Source organism: Aedes aegypti, chromosome 3 (assembly GCF_002204515.2).
Source record: "Aedes aegypti strain LVP_AGWG chromosome 3, AaegL5.0 Primary Assembly, whole genome shotgun sequence".
Lineage (NCBI taxonomy): Eukaryota > Metazoa > Arthropoda > Insecta > Diptera > Culicidae > Aedes > Aedes aegypti.
The window spans coordinates 144,049,368-144,067,436 of NC_035109.1; the positions used below are offsets into that span (position 1 = coordinate 144,049,368).

At 40.3% G+C, this 18,069-nt stretch overlaps 1 protein-coding gene across 1 annotated transcript; it reads right to left on the reverse strand.

The window, feature by feature from the left end:
- Window positions 1–413: 413 nt before the first annotated feature.
- Window positions 414–1,660, reverse strand: LOC5568510 (leucine-rich repeat-containing G-protein coupled receptor 6). Its single transcript, XM_001652284.2, has 2 exons — window positions 1,564–1,660; window positions 414–1,509 (listed from the first exon to the last, which is right to left on the reverse strand). Exons 1-2 carry the CDS (start codon window positions 1,587–1,589, stop codon window positions 540–542), a joined length of 996 nt encoding a protein of 331 aa, XP_001652334.2. The 5' UTR covers window positions 1,590–1,660; the 3' UTR covers window positions 414–539.
- Window positions 1,661–18,069: the final 16,409 nt, after the last annotated feature.

An 18,069-nucleotide genomic window follows, 5' to 3' on the forward strand; every position in this document is an offset into this window, starting at 1 on the left:
CCATACAAGAGAAACGAAGAATTTTATATGAAGACGGCAAACATGTTGAAAAAATTCGATTTAACCTAAATTTTATCGTAAAATTTCAACTGATTTGTATCTAGATTGAAAGTTCAAGTCCTATTTAGCATGTTTGGTAGATTATATCACAAAAAAGTTTGATATATCATACTTTAAATTTCATGTAAACATCAATAAAACCAGTGTTTTATACAACTTTGGCGACCTGTAGCTAAAAATTGTGACGTGCTGGAACATTTCTGAGAACGGCATCAGATTCAGCGACCCAAAATCTACTAGAAACACATAATTTGATCCTTGAGACACGCGAAAGTGTAATTTTTGTTTCGCTGTGTAACTAGAAGGAGACTAGGAAAAATTTTGTTTTAAAAAATATGGAAACATTCTCTCGATGTTTTTTTCATTGTATATCTTGATCAGAATGAGTACAAAGATTACCAATAATTAAAGAAAACTCAATGTTCTCCAATATATTAACACTACCTGTGATGCAACAAAAAACATAAAACTACCTTATACTACGGCAAAAACACCTTCACGTCGTCTAGTTTTACACCTACGAGAATTTTATCCTGACCATCGTTGCGCGTCAAAAGTTCCAGTGCCATTTGATCCGATCCAAAGGCTGCCATCGGATTTTCCGCCAAATCGTTGACCAACTTGGAGATCTCTTGCACCAGAGGTCCCTCTTTCAGTCCGTTGGCTTCGGTAGTGCCACCCATTACCAAATCACCATAACAACACAATCCACCCTGGCGATGTTCGTTACATCCGTAGTCCACTCCGAACGTTACGATCCGCCTATCCATGATGTTTCTTCTGGCACGGTCAACCCACTCACAGGTCCACTTGTTCCCGATCAGGCGGATTGTGTCCAATACTGGGAAAGTTCTCGGGAATGCATCGAAACGCTCCAATTTGTTGTAGCTCACGTCCAGGTTTCTTAAATTGTTTAACCTCAGTTGAGGCTCGGCATCAATCAGCACTATTTTGTTCACCGACAAATCTAAGGTTCTAAGTTGCGTCAGGCTGCTGAGCTTTTGTAAATCTACGTATTCCAATTCATTTTGAGACAGATCCAGTAACGTTAATCCAACCAGATATTTGATGTTTGATGGGACTTCCTGCAATCGGTTTCGGCTGATTTGCAAGGTTTTCAGAGTTGGATTTTTCTCAGGCCATACATCGAACCACTCCAGTTTGGTATGCAGTACGGATAAAGACGACAGCTTACTGGACCGGAATGTTATCATAGGGATAGTTCCATTGATCAGTGTAAGGTACTTTGTACCGACCAATTGTGCGAATGCCGATTCGTTCCAATGCGTATGAATGAGACCGTCGATAATAAGCTCTCTCGTGTTGGGAAATTCGAAACAATCCGAGAAATTTTCGGGACTGATACTGGTTACCCCCTCATTTCGCAGCCGACTGTTTGGCAGAGCTCGTGATAACGCGGTTGGAGTGTAGTTAATGATTAAAAAACATCTGAAAAAATGACGAAAATTACAATGTTATAAACTATAACAATAGAGTACTTACAGAAAAATATAGGCTTTACGCGCCATTAGCGTAGCTTTCTTTATCACCGACTCAAGTTGACTGATGCGCTCTTTCGGAATCGAGCATAAGTGTAAGAATGTTGTTTGGGTTTTACGTCGTCATACACTAGAGTGAGACGTTGATAATGAATGAATAAACTGATCGACCATCCAGCAGTTTGCATTCGTAGTAATCTGAGAAGTTGGAATCTTGTTCTATTTTAATAAATCCGTTCATTCAGATGCTTTAGGATTTAGAAATTTTATAATGATTTTGGTTAAATCTTAGCAAAGGCTTCGGGTCTTTTTTGAACCTTTTCAACACTCAAAACAAACTATCTTTTAACTGAGTTTTTCAATTTCCTGACATTTTTTGTGGAATTCATTAACTTACTACGCGTGGTCAAGATGAATAAATTATAAATGAAATCAAGAAAAAATCCACATACTCCATGGGTTTTGAACCCACAATTCTTGTATGCTAGAAGAGTGCTTTGACCAACTAAGCTACTGAGACACTTGGTGGCCCAATAGTTCAGAAGGTTGAAAGATTCGAACTCAAATCCCCCTGGAAGAGCTCCCATAATGACACAAATTACGACTTACGGTCGTTTTTGACATAAACATTTAGATAGCTCGCAAAAATCAGTGTGTTGATCGATTTCACTTCAGTTATGCAGGTCGGACTCGATTATCCGGAGACTCGATTTTCCGGTGTCTCGATTATCCGCGGTTCGATTATCCAGAATTTGAGATTCGATTATACGGAATTTGTTTTTTGATGTTCTTGTTTTTCATATTGTATGCATAAATCTGAGATAATTTGGTATTGCAATATACAATATCAAAAGTTTAGCAGTTTTGAACGTATTTAAGAAAAAAAGGGGGTTTGAAAAAGTGTTTTTTTATGTATACTGGTCGAAAATTGTTTTTTTTTTTTGTAAAGACCACTACTGTTCCTAGAAATAATTTCTGGCTACGCTACCGCATCATATAAATAAAACAACGTTAGATTAAATTTAAGTTCTTCTATCGAAGAATTCTTTTTTTTTTCTTAGTGATTCGATCATCCGGAGTGAAAAAAATCGATACTCCGGATAATCGAGTCCAACCTGTACAGCCATTCCATAAAAAAACCCGATCTAGTCACCGTCACCGAATTTGGTGAAAATTTGCTATTTTGTTCCTTATCCGAAATAAGGATATACGTGTTCTTGGATTTGTTATTAGGGTGACCATTTCCAAAATGGGATGACCAGAAAAATAGTGATTTTGCAAAAAAAAATTTTAAAAAGTATAATAACTCTTGAACCGATTGACCGATTTTCAATTTTCTTGGACGAATTGAAAGCTAAAGATTTTAGGAAAAATATAAAATTTCATAAAAATTGTTTTTTTTTTTTACACAAAAATAACCAATAATTTCCGTTTTTTCGTGTTTTGAAGGCCTCGGGACCAAAGAGGCTATTGCTGTCCGCATGTCTTCTTGAAAGTTCAGAAAATTTTACGTTTACTGTCAAATTTTCAGCGATGTATGTTTTTGTTGAGATATATTTTTTTGAAAATAAAAAATCAGTCATTTTTCATCGGCACACACTGGTCTCAGTGGAATACAGGGTCCGGCAATTGAAGTGACACATTGAAACAAACAGATAAACTGATCAAAACAAAAACATTTGAAATAAAATTTAAATTCATTCAATTTTACTAGAAAACAAATAACTTTTTAATAATTCACTGGTCGAATTCAACTTGTTCGCCCTTGAGTTTAACCACTCGCCGCAGACGATCAAGGAATGCATCGTACGAGGCCCGCAGGTGCTCTTGAGGTATTTTATCCCACGCTGCCGCCAGATGTCGCTTAAGGGCTTCCACACTTTCATGTTTTTTAGAGCAGACTTCGGCCTCCAGCATACTCTAGACAACAAAGTCCATAGGGTTTAGGTCCGGCGAATTCACCGGCAACTCCGAGCTAGAGATGAACCCTGGAAAATGTTCCATAATCCAGTGCTGTGTTTTCTTCGCTTTGTGAGCCGGTGCCGGTCCTGTTGGAAAACCCAATCCCTAGATCTAAAATGGCGACGTGCCCACGGTTCGACGACGTTCTGTAGAACTACTTCCCGATACGTATTTTGGTTGATCTTAACTCCTTCAGAGACAAAAACTAGCGGAGTCCGGCCATCTCGGGTGATTCCGACCCAAACCATCACCGATGCTGGTTTCTGTCGCCTGGTAGCCGTCAGCACGTCGGCACGGGTTCGTGATCTTTCAGGCAACCAGACTCTATCGTTCTGCTTATTCACAAACTGCTGCACGGTGAAGTGTTTCTCGTTAGTAAACAAGATATTCTCCAACTTTCCTTCCGCGGCCCTCTTCAGCAGTGACCCGTTCCTGTTTCTGCTTCACTGAAAGGTCTTGAATCTTCTGGATCCTGTAGGGCTTGGTCTGAAGTTTATCTTTCAAGATCCGACGGATACTTCGATCCGATATGTTGAGATCCTTCCCAGACAACCAGAAATTGCAAGAAAGTTCACGTTATAACTCGTTTATTCATACTAATTACATCAAACCCGCAAAACACCGTGAATAAACTCGTCACATTGATGAGTTTCCTCGCATAAAAAACTTTTTCTGAGTTCATTTGTACATTTTGTTTCGTCCCGTACACTCGTACAAAGTAAGTCGAATCAATTCGTAGCAGCTGTCAAATCAACATTTGTTATCATATATTAAGTCGCATAAGATCACAGGTTATTTCGGTAGAATATTTATACACTCGCAGCGTATGTTATTGATCATCACATAATATATGTACGCATATCGCCTCCACTTTTGTACGTAGAAGGCCTTTCCGCGACATCTTATAAGTGAAATTTTGCACATACAAAGCCTCCAGGTGATTTTGTTATGCGTACATTTTGGTTGTCTGGGTCCGCCAATTTTGTTGCACTGCGTCGAGGATTTCTCTCAAGGCGCTTATTGACAATCTTCACCATGGCAGGTGTGACCACAGTAGCTCGACGTCCCCCATCATACCGTTTTTTGGTACTTCCGGTCTCGAGGTATCGTTTAACTGTGCGGTACACAAAACTTCTGCAAACACGTAAATCGGACAGCTCACGAACGATGTCCTTCTGACGCTTTCCAGCTCGGAACAAAGCAATCACAGCACTTCACTTCTCTTCAAGGTCCATTTTTTTCAGATAACACTTGATAACAAAAGTGACACGTATATCCACTGATAGCCAAGACACAATGTAACGAGTGACGAGGGGTTGTCCAATTCAGTTCTGTGGGCAACGTCATAATGACAATTGAAGTAATGTAGCAGTTCAATAGGGCGATATTCAATACTGAAAAGGCAATAGATGGCTCTTTTTCAATGGTAGTAAAAACGAAATCCTGAAGCAAAGAAAGCACCTCGGAAGATGAACTAAACACAAAAAGTTATGTTTTCACTTTACACTTGATTTCTAATCACTACTTTTTTGATTCAGTTTCCTAATTGCGAGCAATTTACGATTTTCATTATTTTCCATACGTTTTGACAGCTCTCCGACTACCATTCTTCCATGCGCTTGTGTTGAAAGTTTGAGAAATTTGAGAATCCAGCGTAGCGCGATCAGTGAGAGGAATACAAACATCAGTGTCGCCGCTCGGCGGCCGGTAAGAGAAACTGAATGTTCGAAAGGTTGTTGTCTGCAATTTTTGCCGCTGGCGCCAACTGTTAGTGGTTATGAACGAAATAAACAGTCGTTACCCTAATAATGCGTACGCGCAGCATCTTTAAGCAGCGTTGCCGGATGAGGGCGAGCTCGATAGGGCCCCTCTTGACGACTGCTGGAGGTCAGCCAAAGCAGCCATTGACGACGCTGCCGAAAGCATTGTCGGATATGTGGAACGGAGCTCAAGAAACGATTGCGACGAGGAGTGCCAGGAGATTTTAGAGGAGAAGAATGCAGCGTGGGCTGCAATGCTACAGCATGGTACGCGGCAAAACGTGGAACGATACAGACTGTAGCGGAAATAGCGAACCCACCTATTCCGAGAAAAAAAGCGCCGCCTGGAAGAGATGGAATGCCAAGAGATGGAGTTGCTGTACCGTTCTCAAGAAACGCGGAAGTTCTATCAGAAGATTAACACATTCTGCAAAGGCTTCGTGCCGCGAGCTGAGATGTGCCAGGATAAGGATGGGAGCATCTTGACGGACGGACGCGAGGTGATCGAAAGGTGCAATCACCATCCTAAACGCCACCTTCAAAGTGCTATCCCAGATTCTCGTCCGTCGTCTATCATCTATAGCAAACGAGTTCGTGGGAAGTTATCAAGCAGGTTTCATCGACGGCCGCTCGACAACGGACCAGATCTTTTCCGTGTAGCAAATCCTCCAGAAATGCCGTGAGTACCAGGTCCCAACGCATCTCCTTTTCATCGATTTCAATGCGGCATACGATAGTATCGACCGCGTAGATCTATGGAAAATCATGGACGAGAACAGCTTTCCCGGCAAGCTCACGAGACTGATAAGAGCGACGATGGAAGGTGTGCAAAATTGTGTGAAGGTTTCAGGCGAACACTCCAGTTCGTTTGGATCCTGCCGGGACTACGACAAGGTGATGGACTTTCGTGCTTGTTGTTCAATATTGCGCTAGAAGGTGTTATGCGGAGAGTCGGGCTTAACAGCCGGGGTACGATTTTTACGAGATCCAGTCAATTTGTTTGCTTTGCGGATGATAGGCAGCGAGGATGCGCGAGGCAGCGAAAGTTGGACTGGTGCTGAATGCAACGAAGATAAAGTATATGCTAGCTGGTGGGGCCGAGCGCGACGCAGTATCGTAACTACTGAATCGATTCAATGGGCACTTAATAGTTTTGCTCCTTTCAAATCTCCAGGAGCGGATGGGATTTATCCTGTTCTGCTCCAAAAGGGATTTGAGTCTATCAAACATGTTTTGAAAAAGCTACTTGTAAGCAGTTTTGCTACCGGGTACATTCCCAAATCCTGGCGTGATATTACTGTAAAGTTTATCCCAAAAGGAGGACGTGCGTCGTATGAGGAAGCGAAGAGTTTTAGACCAATCAGTCTGACCTCTTTTCTTCTGAAATGTCTGGAACGCATTATCGATCATCACATCCGTGATGTTTAATTGGCAAACATGCCTCTTCATGTGAATCAACATGCTTACCAATCTGGAAAGTCCACTGTGACTCTTTTACACAAAGTTGTATACGATATCGAGAAAGCATTCGCTCAGAAGCAATCGTGCTTGGGTGTTTTCTTGGATATTGAGGGTGCCTTTGATAACGTGTCTTTCGATGCCATATTGGAAGCCGCACGAAACCATGGGCTACCTACAATGATTACCAATTGAATTCATCAAATGCTCAAAAACCGACATCTCTTCTCGACATTGCGTCAAGCAGCGATTCGAAAATTGAGTGTTTGCGGATGCCCCCAAGGGGGAGTCTTGTCACCACTTTTGTGGAATCTCGTAGCAGATACGCTATTGAGGCAACTCAATAATTGCGGTTTTCCAACTTATGGATTTGCCGACGACTATCTAGCTCTGATAGTTGGTATGTGCATAAGCACCCTATTCGACCTGATGCAAAGTGCTCTTCAGGTAGTCGAGAGTTGGTGTCGCCAATATGGCCTTTCGGTTAACCCGAATAAAACATCTATTGTTCTTTTTACGGAAAGACGAAACCGCGATGGAATTCGACCTTCACGTCTTTTTGGCACTGAGATTAATGTGACTGATCAAGTAAAGTATGTCGGAGTCATTCTAGATTCCAAACTTTCATGGACAGCTCACATTGATTTCAGAGTCAAAAAAGCTTGTATAACCTTCGGTCAATGCCGGCGAACCTTTGGTAAAACTTGGGGCCTCAAACCCAAATATATCAAATGGATTTACATAACAGTTGTTCGACCAATATTGGCATATGGATGTCTTGTGTGGTGGCAAAAGGGCGAAGTGAGAACAATCCAATCAAAATTGGGCCATCTCCAAAGGATGTGCTTGATGGCGATGTCTGGTGCGTTCTCTACAACTCCCACAGCAGCGCTCGAGGCCCTTTTCGACGTTGCGCCACTACACATATATCTTAAACAAGAAGCACTTTCTTGCTCTTACCGTTTATGGGTACTGGATCTACTGGAGAAAAATCCAGTGAATCGTAGATCTACACACACTTCGTTGTTTCCACTTTTGGTGAATTGGGACAAAATTGTCCTTGCTCCAAGTGATCTCACAATTGCTTGTAACTTTCCTTACAGGACATTTACCACACAATTCCCTTCACGGGAAGAGTGGACGTCTGGTTATTTGGAAAGAAGTATATCAAACGATATAGTATGTTACACTGATGGCTCCCTTCTTGAAGGTAGAGCTGGTGCAGGAGTATATTCTCGTGAGCTAAGGCTGAATCAGTTTTACTCACTTGGTAGAAACTGCACCGTTTTTCAGGCGGAAATATTTGCTCTTATGTGTGGAGTGCAATCAGCACTTCAACAGCGCGTAATGGGTAAAGTCATATACTTCTGTTCAGATAGTCAGGCTGCTATAAAAGCTCTCGCTTCGGCCAACTCAAGGTCGAAGCTTGTTATCGCATGTCGAACTCAAATTGAGGAACTGAATTCAGTCAACTCTGTAAACCTTGTATGGGTACCTGGCCATTCTTCCATCGCTGGAAATGAATTGGCTGATGAGCTAGCTCGCGATGGAGCATCGCATGACTTCATTGGCCCTGAACCGGCTATTCCAATTTCGAAGTGCTGGGTGAAGCTTCAGATAAACTCTTGGGCGGCAACTCAGCACAAGCAATATTGGAATAGTTTGGAGTCGTGTCGTCAAACAAAATTGTATATTACTGAGCCATCTCCAAAGGTGGCGAAGTATTTAACAAATCTGTCAAAGCAGAATTGCAGTCTCTTGGTCAGAGCGTTGACAGGCCACTGCCGACTCAACTATCACATGGCAAATATTCAGCGTGCTGACTCATTTGTGTGTGATAGTTGTGACTCCGATTATGGAACTTCGTATCACCTGATATGTAACTGTCCAGTTTTTGCGCAAATGCGATTCCAATTACTTGGTAAACACTTATTAAGTGAAACTGAATACAGAAGCCTGAATCTTCAGGACATCCTGTTATTCTTAACCCGCTGTGGTAATGAGCTATAGGCTCTCTTTACGCTCATGCGTATTGCAGTGCCCTTTTAGGGCGCTGTTCGAACCCATTGTGGTATGGAGCTACATGCTCTCATTTCGCTTATGCGATCTTCCCTCTTCAAGGGACCCCACTCCTATTTCCTCCCATCTTTCCCTTCCCTTTCCTCTCCCATCGGGTAGATGATGAAATAGGCTCAAATATGGCGATGGCACAAATCTCCCAACTGGTGGGGAACGTGCCTTTGGAGCCGGCCTTCTGATACCTGATACCTGATACGCTAGACAGGGACATATTCGAGGTGGTCGACTAGTTCGTCTACCTTGGATCCTTGCACCAAATGTATCATGTACAAAACATGTACAAGGCATGAAACGTGGACGATGCTCGAGGAGGACTTGCAAGCACTTGGAGTGGAGTCTTCGAACGGGGTGTGGAAAAACGGTGTGTGGCGGCGATGGATGAACCACGAGGAAGGCAAAGCTGCAACGATGGGCAGGGCATGTTGCAAGAATGCCGGTCAGCAACCCTTCAAATATGGTGTTCGCTTCGGATCCGGTTGGTACAAGAAGGCGTGGAGCGCAGCGATCTGGGTGGGCGGATCAAGTGCGCATCGATTTTGCGAGCGTGGGGCAGAACCGATAATGGAGAGATGCGACCACGAACCGAGTATTGTGGCGTAAAATTGTTGATTCAGTGTTATCTGTTTAGATGTTAACTAAATAAATGAATCAAATTTTTGTTTTTGAGCTAACAGAAACTTGTTGAGATGTGTGTAGTGTTTTAAGACTTATATTTATCATTTCTTTACATTATGACAAATAATGTAAAAATAGCACCGTGGTATTGTATTTGGATGATATACACAGCAGAAGCATAGAAAGGCTTGTGAGATTAACCTAAAGTTTTCAGGATCAGTTGCAAATACTGCTAATAACTTTTCGATACAGTCCTTATTGAGTGAAAAGAAAGACTTAAATTCCCGCAGCTCAGCAAAGATGGAATAGATTCCAATAGTTTTTGTCAGTATTCTCGTTTCTAGAAGTGGCCAAAGAAACTCGGGAATGTTCCTGTGGTAGCCGGTGTTATGTCGTTGGTTCACTGGGTCAGGTCGGGAGAGAAGGGTGCTATGCTTTTGTGCTCCTGTAGGTACCGAAATTTCGAGTCACAGATAGTTTCCAGAATCGGCTATAATGTGGCCACCATGTCAAATAATTTTAAGAAAAAAAAAAGCCATCAGTGTGAACCTTATGAGAAACAATTTTATTGGATAACCATGTTTACTGGAGCCTTCCTTAGTTTACTGGTTAGAGTCCGCGGCTACAAAGCGAGGCCATGCTGAAGGTGTCTTGGCTCGATTCGCGGTCGGTCCAGGATCTCGTAATGGAAATTTCCTTGACTTCCCTGGGCATGGAAGTATCATTATACCAGCCATACGATATACGAATGTGAAAATGATATCTTTGGCAAAGAAAGCTCAAAATTAATAACTGTGGAAGTGCTCTTAGAACACTAAACTGAGAAGTTCTGTCCCCGTGAGCACGTTATGCCAAGAGGAAGAAGAGTAATTAATTTTCAATCATCAATTTGTCAATTTTAATGTATTTGAATATATGTGATAGAATAAATCCTGCTCTTAATATATAAACCTCCAATCGAAAGTCCAACTGTTAATCTCCATTTCCCAGTACTCGATCTTACCACCGTCGTCGCCGGCTACCCTTCGGAGACAAATTGACCATTAGGGCAATTGGCAAGTGCCTACTCCGAAAGGACACCCGGCTGTTGCATCCGGCTAATCGTCCCAGCCACCCCGTGCTTCTGGTCAGAGCGCAATTTTCCGTAAATCATAATAATCATTATTTACCTCTCATCCAACAACGGAGTGATCGGAGCCTGGGCTCTACCCACAAGCTAAACCTCGGAGATGCTCAGCAGTCCCGCCATTATGTTAAGCACTTAATAATATCCATCCAACTGAGCTAGCAGTCGACTTGTTTTCCCCCTCTGTTTCGACTTTTAGCGTTTCCTCTCCCTCTGAAACAAAGAGATTAACGTAGTCGGAGGAATTAAAAATCTTGCTCCCCTCTTGCGCATCGGTCGCAATCAGGGTTGCCACATGTAAAGATTTATGTGTATTTTACAGCTTTTCTCGGATATTATGGACCAAGAATCTGTTTACAGATTACAGATTTCTTGAAAAAAAAAAAAAAAATGCAGAAGAACAGTTTTTTTTTACAGACTTTCTATTCAAAATTAGAGAAAAATATAAGCCAAAAAGAAAGTATCAATTATATTATTACAAATCTACAATTTTTAACTAATTTTTTTAGAGATGTAGATATAAAAACAAGATGGTTTGTTTAGTATAGCAATACAGATAATTTAAGAAAAAAATACAGATTTCAATAAGGCAACCCTGGTCGCAATATGCGGTGGTGGCTTAGAAGGTGGTGGCGGAAGGCAGCATGGTACTCTTATCATCCCAGCTGGTACTCATTATTTTTATTTCAGTAAAAGTACTTCCCGGCAAGGTGATGCACTTGTTGGAATGGATGGAAGAAAATGGGCCCTATGAAACATTAATTTCGGACGATAAACTCACTCGGTGGCTACGGTGAGCGGTTGGGGCGACGATAGAACATTTTCCGACAAGCCATTTCACGGGGTAGTATGTAATTACTTAATCTGTTAGACGATCTCAACGCCATCGCCAGCAGTGTCAGTGGAGTTTGGTAGGTTCATGTGTTAATGAATAAGGTGTGTATCCCAAGGAATAAATGTCATGTAATTGGGATTTTAATAACACTTATAGAAATTTCTCCAATAATTTCTTAACTTGCTTTTTCTTTCAAAATTTACACTTGGCCATACTTCGTGGATTTTACTACTACAAGGTTTTTTTTACATAATTTCTCAAGGATTGATTCATTTCCTAGATAACGCTGTGGAACTAAGCACCACTTACCAGCATGTGCTATGACACGTTCACCGTCAGTTCGATTTTTGTTTCTTCAATTTCACTTTTTCCAAGAATATTTATGTTATCCGCGAAACAAACAAACTGACTGAATGTCGGGAAAATCATATCTCGATTGTTTAGCTCGGATCTCTGCAAGACACCTTCAAGCGTAATATTAAATAGCTGGTGCAAATGTTTATCACCTTGTAATTATTTATTTACCCGAAGACAATTATTTCGAGAGCTGCTTCCATGTCCTGGCGATAGTAGAGGAATGGGAAATAATTTAGGTAGATGGCTTCTTAACCCGTTTCGATCCGGGTTAAGAAATTACTTGAAAAAATCACCCTTAGTTCAATTTTTTAAACAATTCTGTTGAAAATTTCAGGGACGATAGATCTAGGTATTTTTTTTTTTAAAGAAAAACTATTAAAATATTTATTTAGGGGAAGAGGACATATTCTGCAGTTCCCTATTAGCATAGTACTAATTAGAAACTATAACCGTTGGTTCCAATTTGTTGCTTGTAGGCTCGGCCACTAGTCTTCCTTTCCTAAAACCGTACCCTCCAGCAAGCACTTAAAACCCGTTCCCCGCCTTCACATGGTATTCGGACAGCCTTACTGGTGAGGAAAACGTAGCTGTACAATAAGAAGCTTGACCGAACAGTTTATTTGAATACCATTCGAAGCATTCGCTCACTCCGACATTTTACCCACTGTGGTTGAGCTAGGACAACAACTCGTTATACACGAAGTTGACCTAATCAGTGAACCCCCCAGCATAGAAGGGCAGCCAACCATTGAGAAGGGACATGTTGTCAAACTTCGGCTCTTCGCGAAGATTTGTCAGATCAAAGCTAGAATAAAACGATTCGAAGAACGTTGGTCGGGTCTCATTTGCATTCGACTACCCAAGTGATTAGTATTGCGCGCCGTTAAAGGTCATAGTTTTAAAAGTAGGCAAAAATAAGGCAAAGTAAAAGTAATTGAAGCTATTGAAGCTATTGTTAAAGTGCTATTGTTAAGAAAAGGCTCGTGTGTGTTCTCCGACCCTTTTCTTTCTTTTTTTTTGTGGCCACGGGCGATTCCCGGAGGGCCCAGTTTCGTTCTCAGGAGAACTCGAAATAGAATCGACTCCTCAGCGTTTCCAGGGCAAGCTATAGCCACTCATACGCCTTCTGGAGGGTCGACCATCCGGTCCACGGACAAATCGGACACGTAGCCCAGTCCAGGGCTGGCTTCTACACTGGCAACACCACTATAAGGCTCTATTGAGTCCCGTGACAAGCGTTTTCGTCCGGCAAAATCCGTTGGAGGTGCCTAGCTTTCCCAACAGCACCTCAAAGTTCAGCCATCGACCACACATCCGTTTGACCCCGTCAGAAGACCGCGCGCTTGGCCATAGCCAAACCGGTCGAACCACAGTGACCCCAAGCCAAGGTGAACGCTCCATGGTAGAACCCGCAACGTCGTCCAGGACCCCGAACCGTCCGAGTGGACCTACAGGGACCACGTGTAGCGATTGCCACCTCTGAAGCTTACTTTTCCGCCGATTATGATGCCACCACCAATGCTAGCCAACGTAGTTCGTCGCCATCTTTCAGCCGGCCGCCAACAACCAGCCATGTAACACGCAAGTACATCATTACATCTCTATTGAAAAATGCCCAGTGGACGAATAAAACTACTATGTTAAGCTAAATTTCGATAGTTACGTCATTTAAAGGACGCACTCCCTAAGGTTATATACACCTTCTATTCTTTCTATTAGAAACCGGTTGGCTTCCCTTTCCGCTATACAATTCCAACACTGATGCTTCTGCAAGGTAAGTGATTGGGGTTGCAATGTCTGAATCGTTGTTTATCATAGTAAACGACCCTGTGCTCAGCTGAATCTCCTAGCCTTATTCCTTTTGAGCAGCCCTGGGCTACAATACATAGGACATCTAATGTTGAAACATTAGAACAAATGTTTAATAAAATTATTGATAATTTTAAACAAAAATCGTTGCCACGTTTTATGCGTTATATATTTAGGTTAAGTTAAGTTTAGTTACTTGAAAGCGTTTTTTTTCTTTTATAAGCAGGTGAAATCAATTCATCTGTAAAAAATCTGAACTGCTATGGCAAATGAAATGTAAGATTGTACCCCGTTTGGCATAAAGTCGTTTGGCATAAGGTCGTTTGGCATAAAGCCGTTTGGCATAAAGTCGTTTGGCATAATGGTCGTTTGGCATAATAGCCGTTTGGTATAATGGTCAATTGGCATAATGGCCGTTTGGCATAATGATTGACTTAAAATAAATATCGGCATTTTTAAGCTTTTACCGAGATCAACCCCACCGAGCCAATAGCAACCAATTTTGGTAGGTTCTAAACAAGCGTGGTGTTCGTTCAGAGATAATCCAAGCTAAGAATTTCAAAAATTGTTGTGACATTAGAGAGCATTACTAAATAAAACTCGTGACGGGTTTCTACATCTCAGAACATAGAGTATCTTTGAGCTTGTTGGGTTATACACATTTGAAAACAGTAATTTGGCAAAGAAAGTTCGCAGTTATTCATCAAGGGAACGCTCATAGAATGTATCGTTGCAGATGAAGCTCTGTCCCAGTTTGGACGTAACACTCGATAAAAATTACTTGATAAAAGAATGGATTATTTTTGCAAAATATCAAATGCTGTAATCCAAAGATCTATCAATGCGACTTAGCAGACGAGAGCAGATTATTTTTCGTTTCAAATGTTTGAGGCTCTAACGCAAAAAAATCTTTTCACAGCATAGCTCAAATGAACAACACATCTTTAAAAGAAAATATTTGTGACAAAACTTTTCAACGGTTCAATATACACTCCCGTGCAAAAGTTTGGGTTCACCCCCTATCCAAGGTATCATTGAAGTCTACTGATGATTTACCAGTGATGTGACAGCTGCGGTAGCTTTTCGTAGGACCGTAAAACGGTAAGTTTTCTCTGAAATTGCAATATATTCTTCGAAGAGACCCCATGAAATTTTGGCGGAAAAATCTGGAAAGTATTCAAAATCAATGAAACAGTCAGTCAAATCATCGTGCAAAAAATTGGGTTCACCCCTCAGTATGATGCAAATCGTGCAAAAGTTTGGGTTCACCTGAGCAGCACGCACATAATTTTTGTCAATATCTCTGCCATTTTTCAACTTATTTTAATAGTTTAAAGCTTTTTTGAGCGCAAATAATTTCGCGTACATGATTGGTTTGAGATTTCACAGATTTAAGAAAGTTCAGGTGAACCCAAACTTTTGCACGATACACCATGGACCGATGCATGAGTTCACTAATTTGACGTTTGAGCGGTGCCGAATTCACTAGTTTCCATGGTCACATAAATAACACGGCACCGCTAAAACGTCAAATAATGAACTTGTGCATAGGTCCATACTGAGGGGTGAACCCAAACTTTTGCACGATGACTTGACTGACTGTTTCATTGATTTTGATTACTTTTCAGATTTTTCCGCAAAAATTTCGTGAGTGCCCTTCAAAGAATATAAGATTGCGATTCTAATGACACCTTGTATTTAAATTTTGGTCGATCCAATACTGAGGAAATTAGCTATGTTTTTTCAGTGTGTTTTTTGAAAAATATCACAACTTCAAGTAAAAATTTAGTGTACAAAGTTCAAAGAATGTTTTTAGAAAAAAACATACGAAGTAAGAATAACTCCTTGCCTTTCAAATGCGGCTTAGAGAGTTTCAATTGAACGTGTAATCACAGAGATATGGACTGAACACTTTTGTATGTTTTTTAGGGGGTGAACCCAAATTTATGCACGGGAGTGTAAATTCTAATTTTGGGATAAAAAATATCGTCTATTTTCGAGATCGAAAAATTTGTGATTGAAATAATATTTTTTCCAGCATATCTCGCAAGGAGATCACGCGTTTGTCCCAAAAAAAGTATAGATTGAATATTGGCAGGTTCTAAAGTAATTATCATTTTAACAACACATCTGGCAAGAATTGATAAAACAGCAAAATATAAAAAATAGGTCACATTAAGCTTTACTAAATAATAAAATTCAAAACAGCAAAATATAAAGAACAGCTTTTTTTTAAAAGAAGGCAAAATTAACTACTAAGCCAATAGAAGAATGGACGCCAAAAATTAGTGCGTTCAGAATCATCGAAGTGATTGTGCTACTTTTCCCGGAATGCCATTTCTCCAAATGACTGGTTTCCCCGAAAAGTAGTGAGGAGAAAGAACGATGAACAGTCAAAAGAAAGAAGTATTCTGTCATTCTCGGCTATACACATGTTGGCAAAAATGCTGATGACAGTAAAACTCGATAGAACCGCCATTTAAATAAAGAAGGGTGCATATTAGATGACCAGTTCGTTCACCACCCTGAAATGTATAAAGCTACGACAATTATGAGTGCTAAAAACTGGTATTCGGGGAACTGGCGTTCGGGGAAACGACATTCGGGGAAAAGTAGCTCAACCAATCGAAGTAACTGCAATAATTGATTTCTCTTTTCGCTGGTAATTTGAGCAGATATTTAGCCGCCATTTTGCCAGTTGGAAACAAAAAAATACTTTAAAAATATAGCTCCAAAGAACATCCTATGCATAAATGAAGGAGAAATTTCTTGAAATTTAAATCAACATACCAACATTTCATACCTATAATTATGGATACATCATATTTAGAAAAAAAATCAATTTAAAAAAGAATAAATTTGTGCTTCAGTGCATCTTCAGTGCAAAAAATTTGTTCCAATAGCGAAACTTAAAAAAAAAAGAATTAATATTTGAAAGAAGGAAAATTTCTGGATAAAAACTAAAAAACTTTTGGCAATAACTCTCCTAATATGCTTAAATTTATTCAAGAGTGAATGATTGTTGAATAAAGTGTCATAGTAGTGTAGGTTTTGTATCAATTGACTCCAAATCAAGCCAAATGTCATCAGAAAGATTCAATAGAAACGTGAAAACGGAAAATTGAGAAATTCTTGGTTTCAGACTCATTATGCCAAACGACTATTATGCCAAGCGACCATTATGCCAAACGACCGTTATGCCAAACGACTTTATGCCAAATGACCATAGTATGTTGTTAACACAGAATATAAGAAATGAATGTAATGTTTGAAATGATACCGTTTTGACTCATATTTCGAACACTTAAGGCCAACAGTGACTTCAAATGCATCTAATAACAATAAATTAGTTAATATTTTTGAAAAATTTTATCTCTTCTCAAAGTCTAACTGTTAGCTGTTGGATGTGCCGATAAAATTGTTAATTTGAGCTTGATTACTATTGTTTTTACGCAAAAGTGTGGAACAACATTTTGATTCAAATGTCGAACACTGGGTTCATTTTGTCTCATATTCCGAAAACCTTGATTCAAATTACGAACAGCACAAACATATCGTATTCAAATGAATTTGCAAATAAATTTATCTGAGCTTGTTTTACTGGGCTTAAACTAGAGTATCATCACTACTCCCAAGGTATAAAAATTCTTTTGAAGACGTTAAAATTGAATTGTAAATGACTGCCATTTACTGGTAATTTGATGACATGTTTCATCGAAACATTTCAGCCAAATCATCATACAAAAGCCGAGTGTAACTAATAAGTGTGTATACTAATAAAGAAAAAATCAAGGATCAGGCTCTTCCCAGGCGGAGAGTAACGCAAAAAAAAAGCGAAACAAGAACAAAACGCTCCTGAATTGTAGACCCAAACGTTTATTTGACAATATTTAAAACCTGAACACCCTCGTATTGTTCCTATGCAATAAAACTGGAAGATACCTTCCTTCCACTATCAACACGATCTCCATCCGAGAAGGACGCAAGCGGAGGACGAAGCGCAAAGGTGCAACGTCGATAAACATATTTTTGCAACAATTACTCAAGATTGAAAACCAGACATGAATGAATCGGGATGGCGAGAGCAAAGAAGTTTCTTGCTTGGAAGGCGAAGAAGTACGATAATTTAATTCAATTAAATTATAGCAAAATGATCGCACACGGACAGAGGCAAAGACAACGATGGCATCGAAAAAACCAAACGGGGAAAGAAGTGATCTGAGCACGAGCCGGAGGTGATTTTATTCACTCTACCTGCAGCATCATCATGCATATAATTATGCCCCATGGATGGTGTCGTCGTCTCTTCGTCGTTGGGAATATGCAAAAGGAAGTCCGATCCATGATACGTAAGGGAAAACGAGGTAATATGTGCCTTTAAGGAAAAATGTTTAACCGCGAATTATGTCGAAAACTTCAAACTAATAACTCGAAAATCTAAAATTCGATCTATTCAACATTGAAAGTTTGACCGTTTCACAAGGTGAATTATGAGAATATGATTGGTAA

Bases quoted from the DNA above. Each gene is read 5' to 3' on its own strand.
- LOC5568510 (XM_001652284.2), bottom strand. From the start codon at position 1,589: ATGGCGCGTAAAGCCTATATTTTTCT. The intron at 1,510-1,563 runs GTAAGTACTCTA...TCATTTTTTCAG, and splicing joins CGTAAAGCCTATATTTTTCT to ATGTTTTTTAATCATTAACT.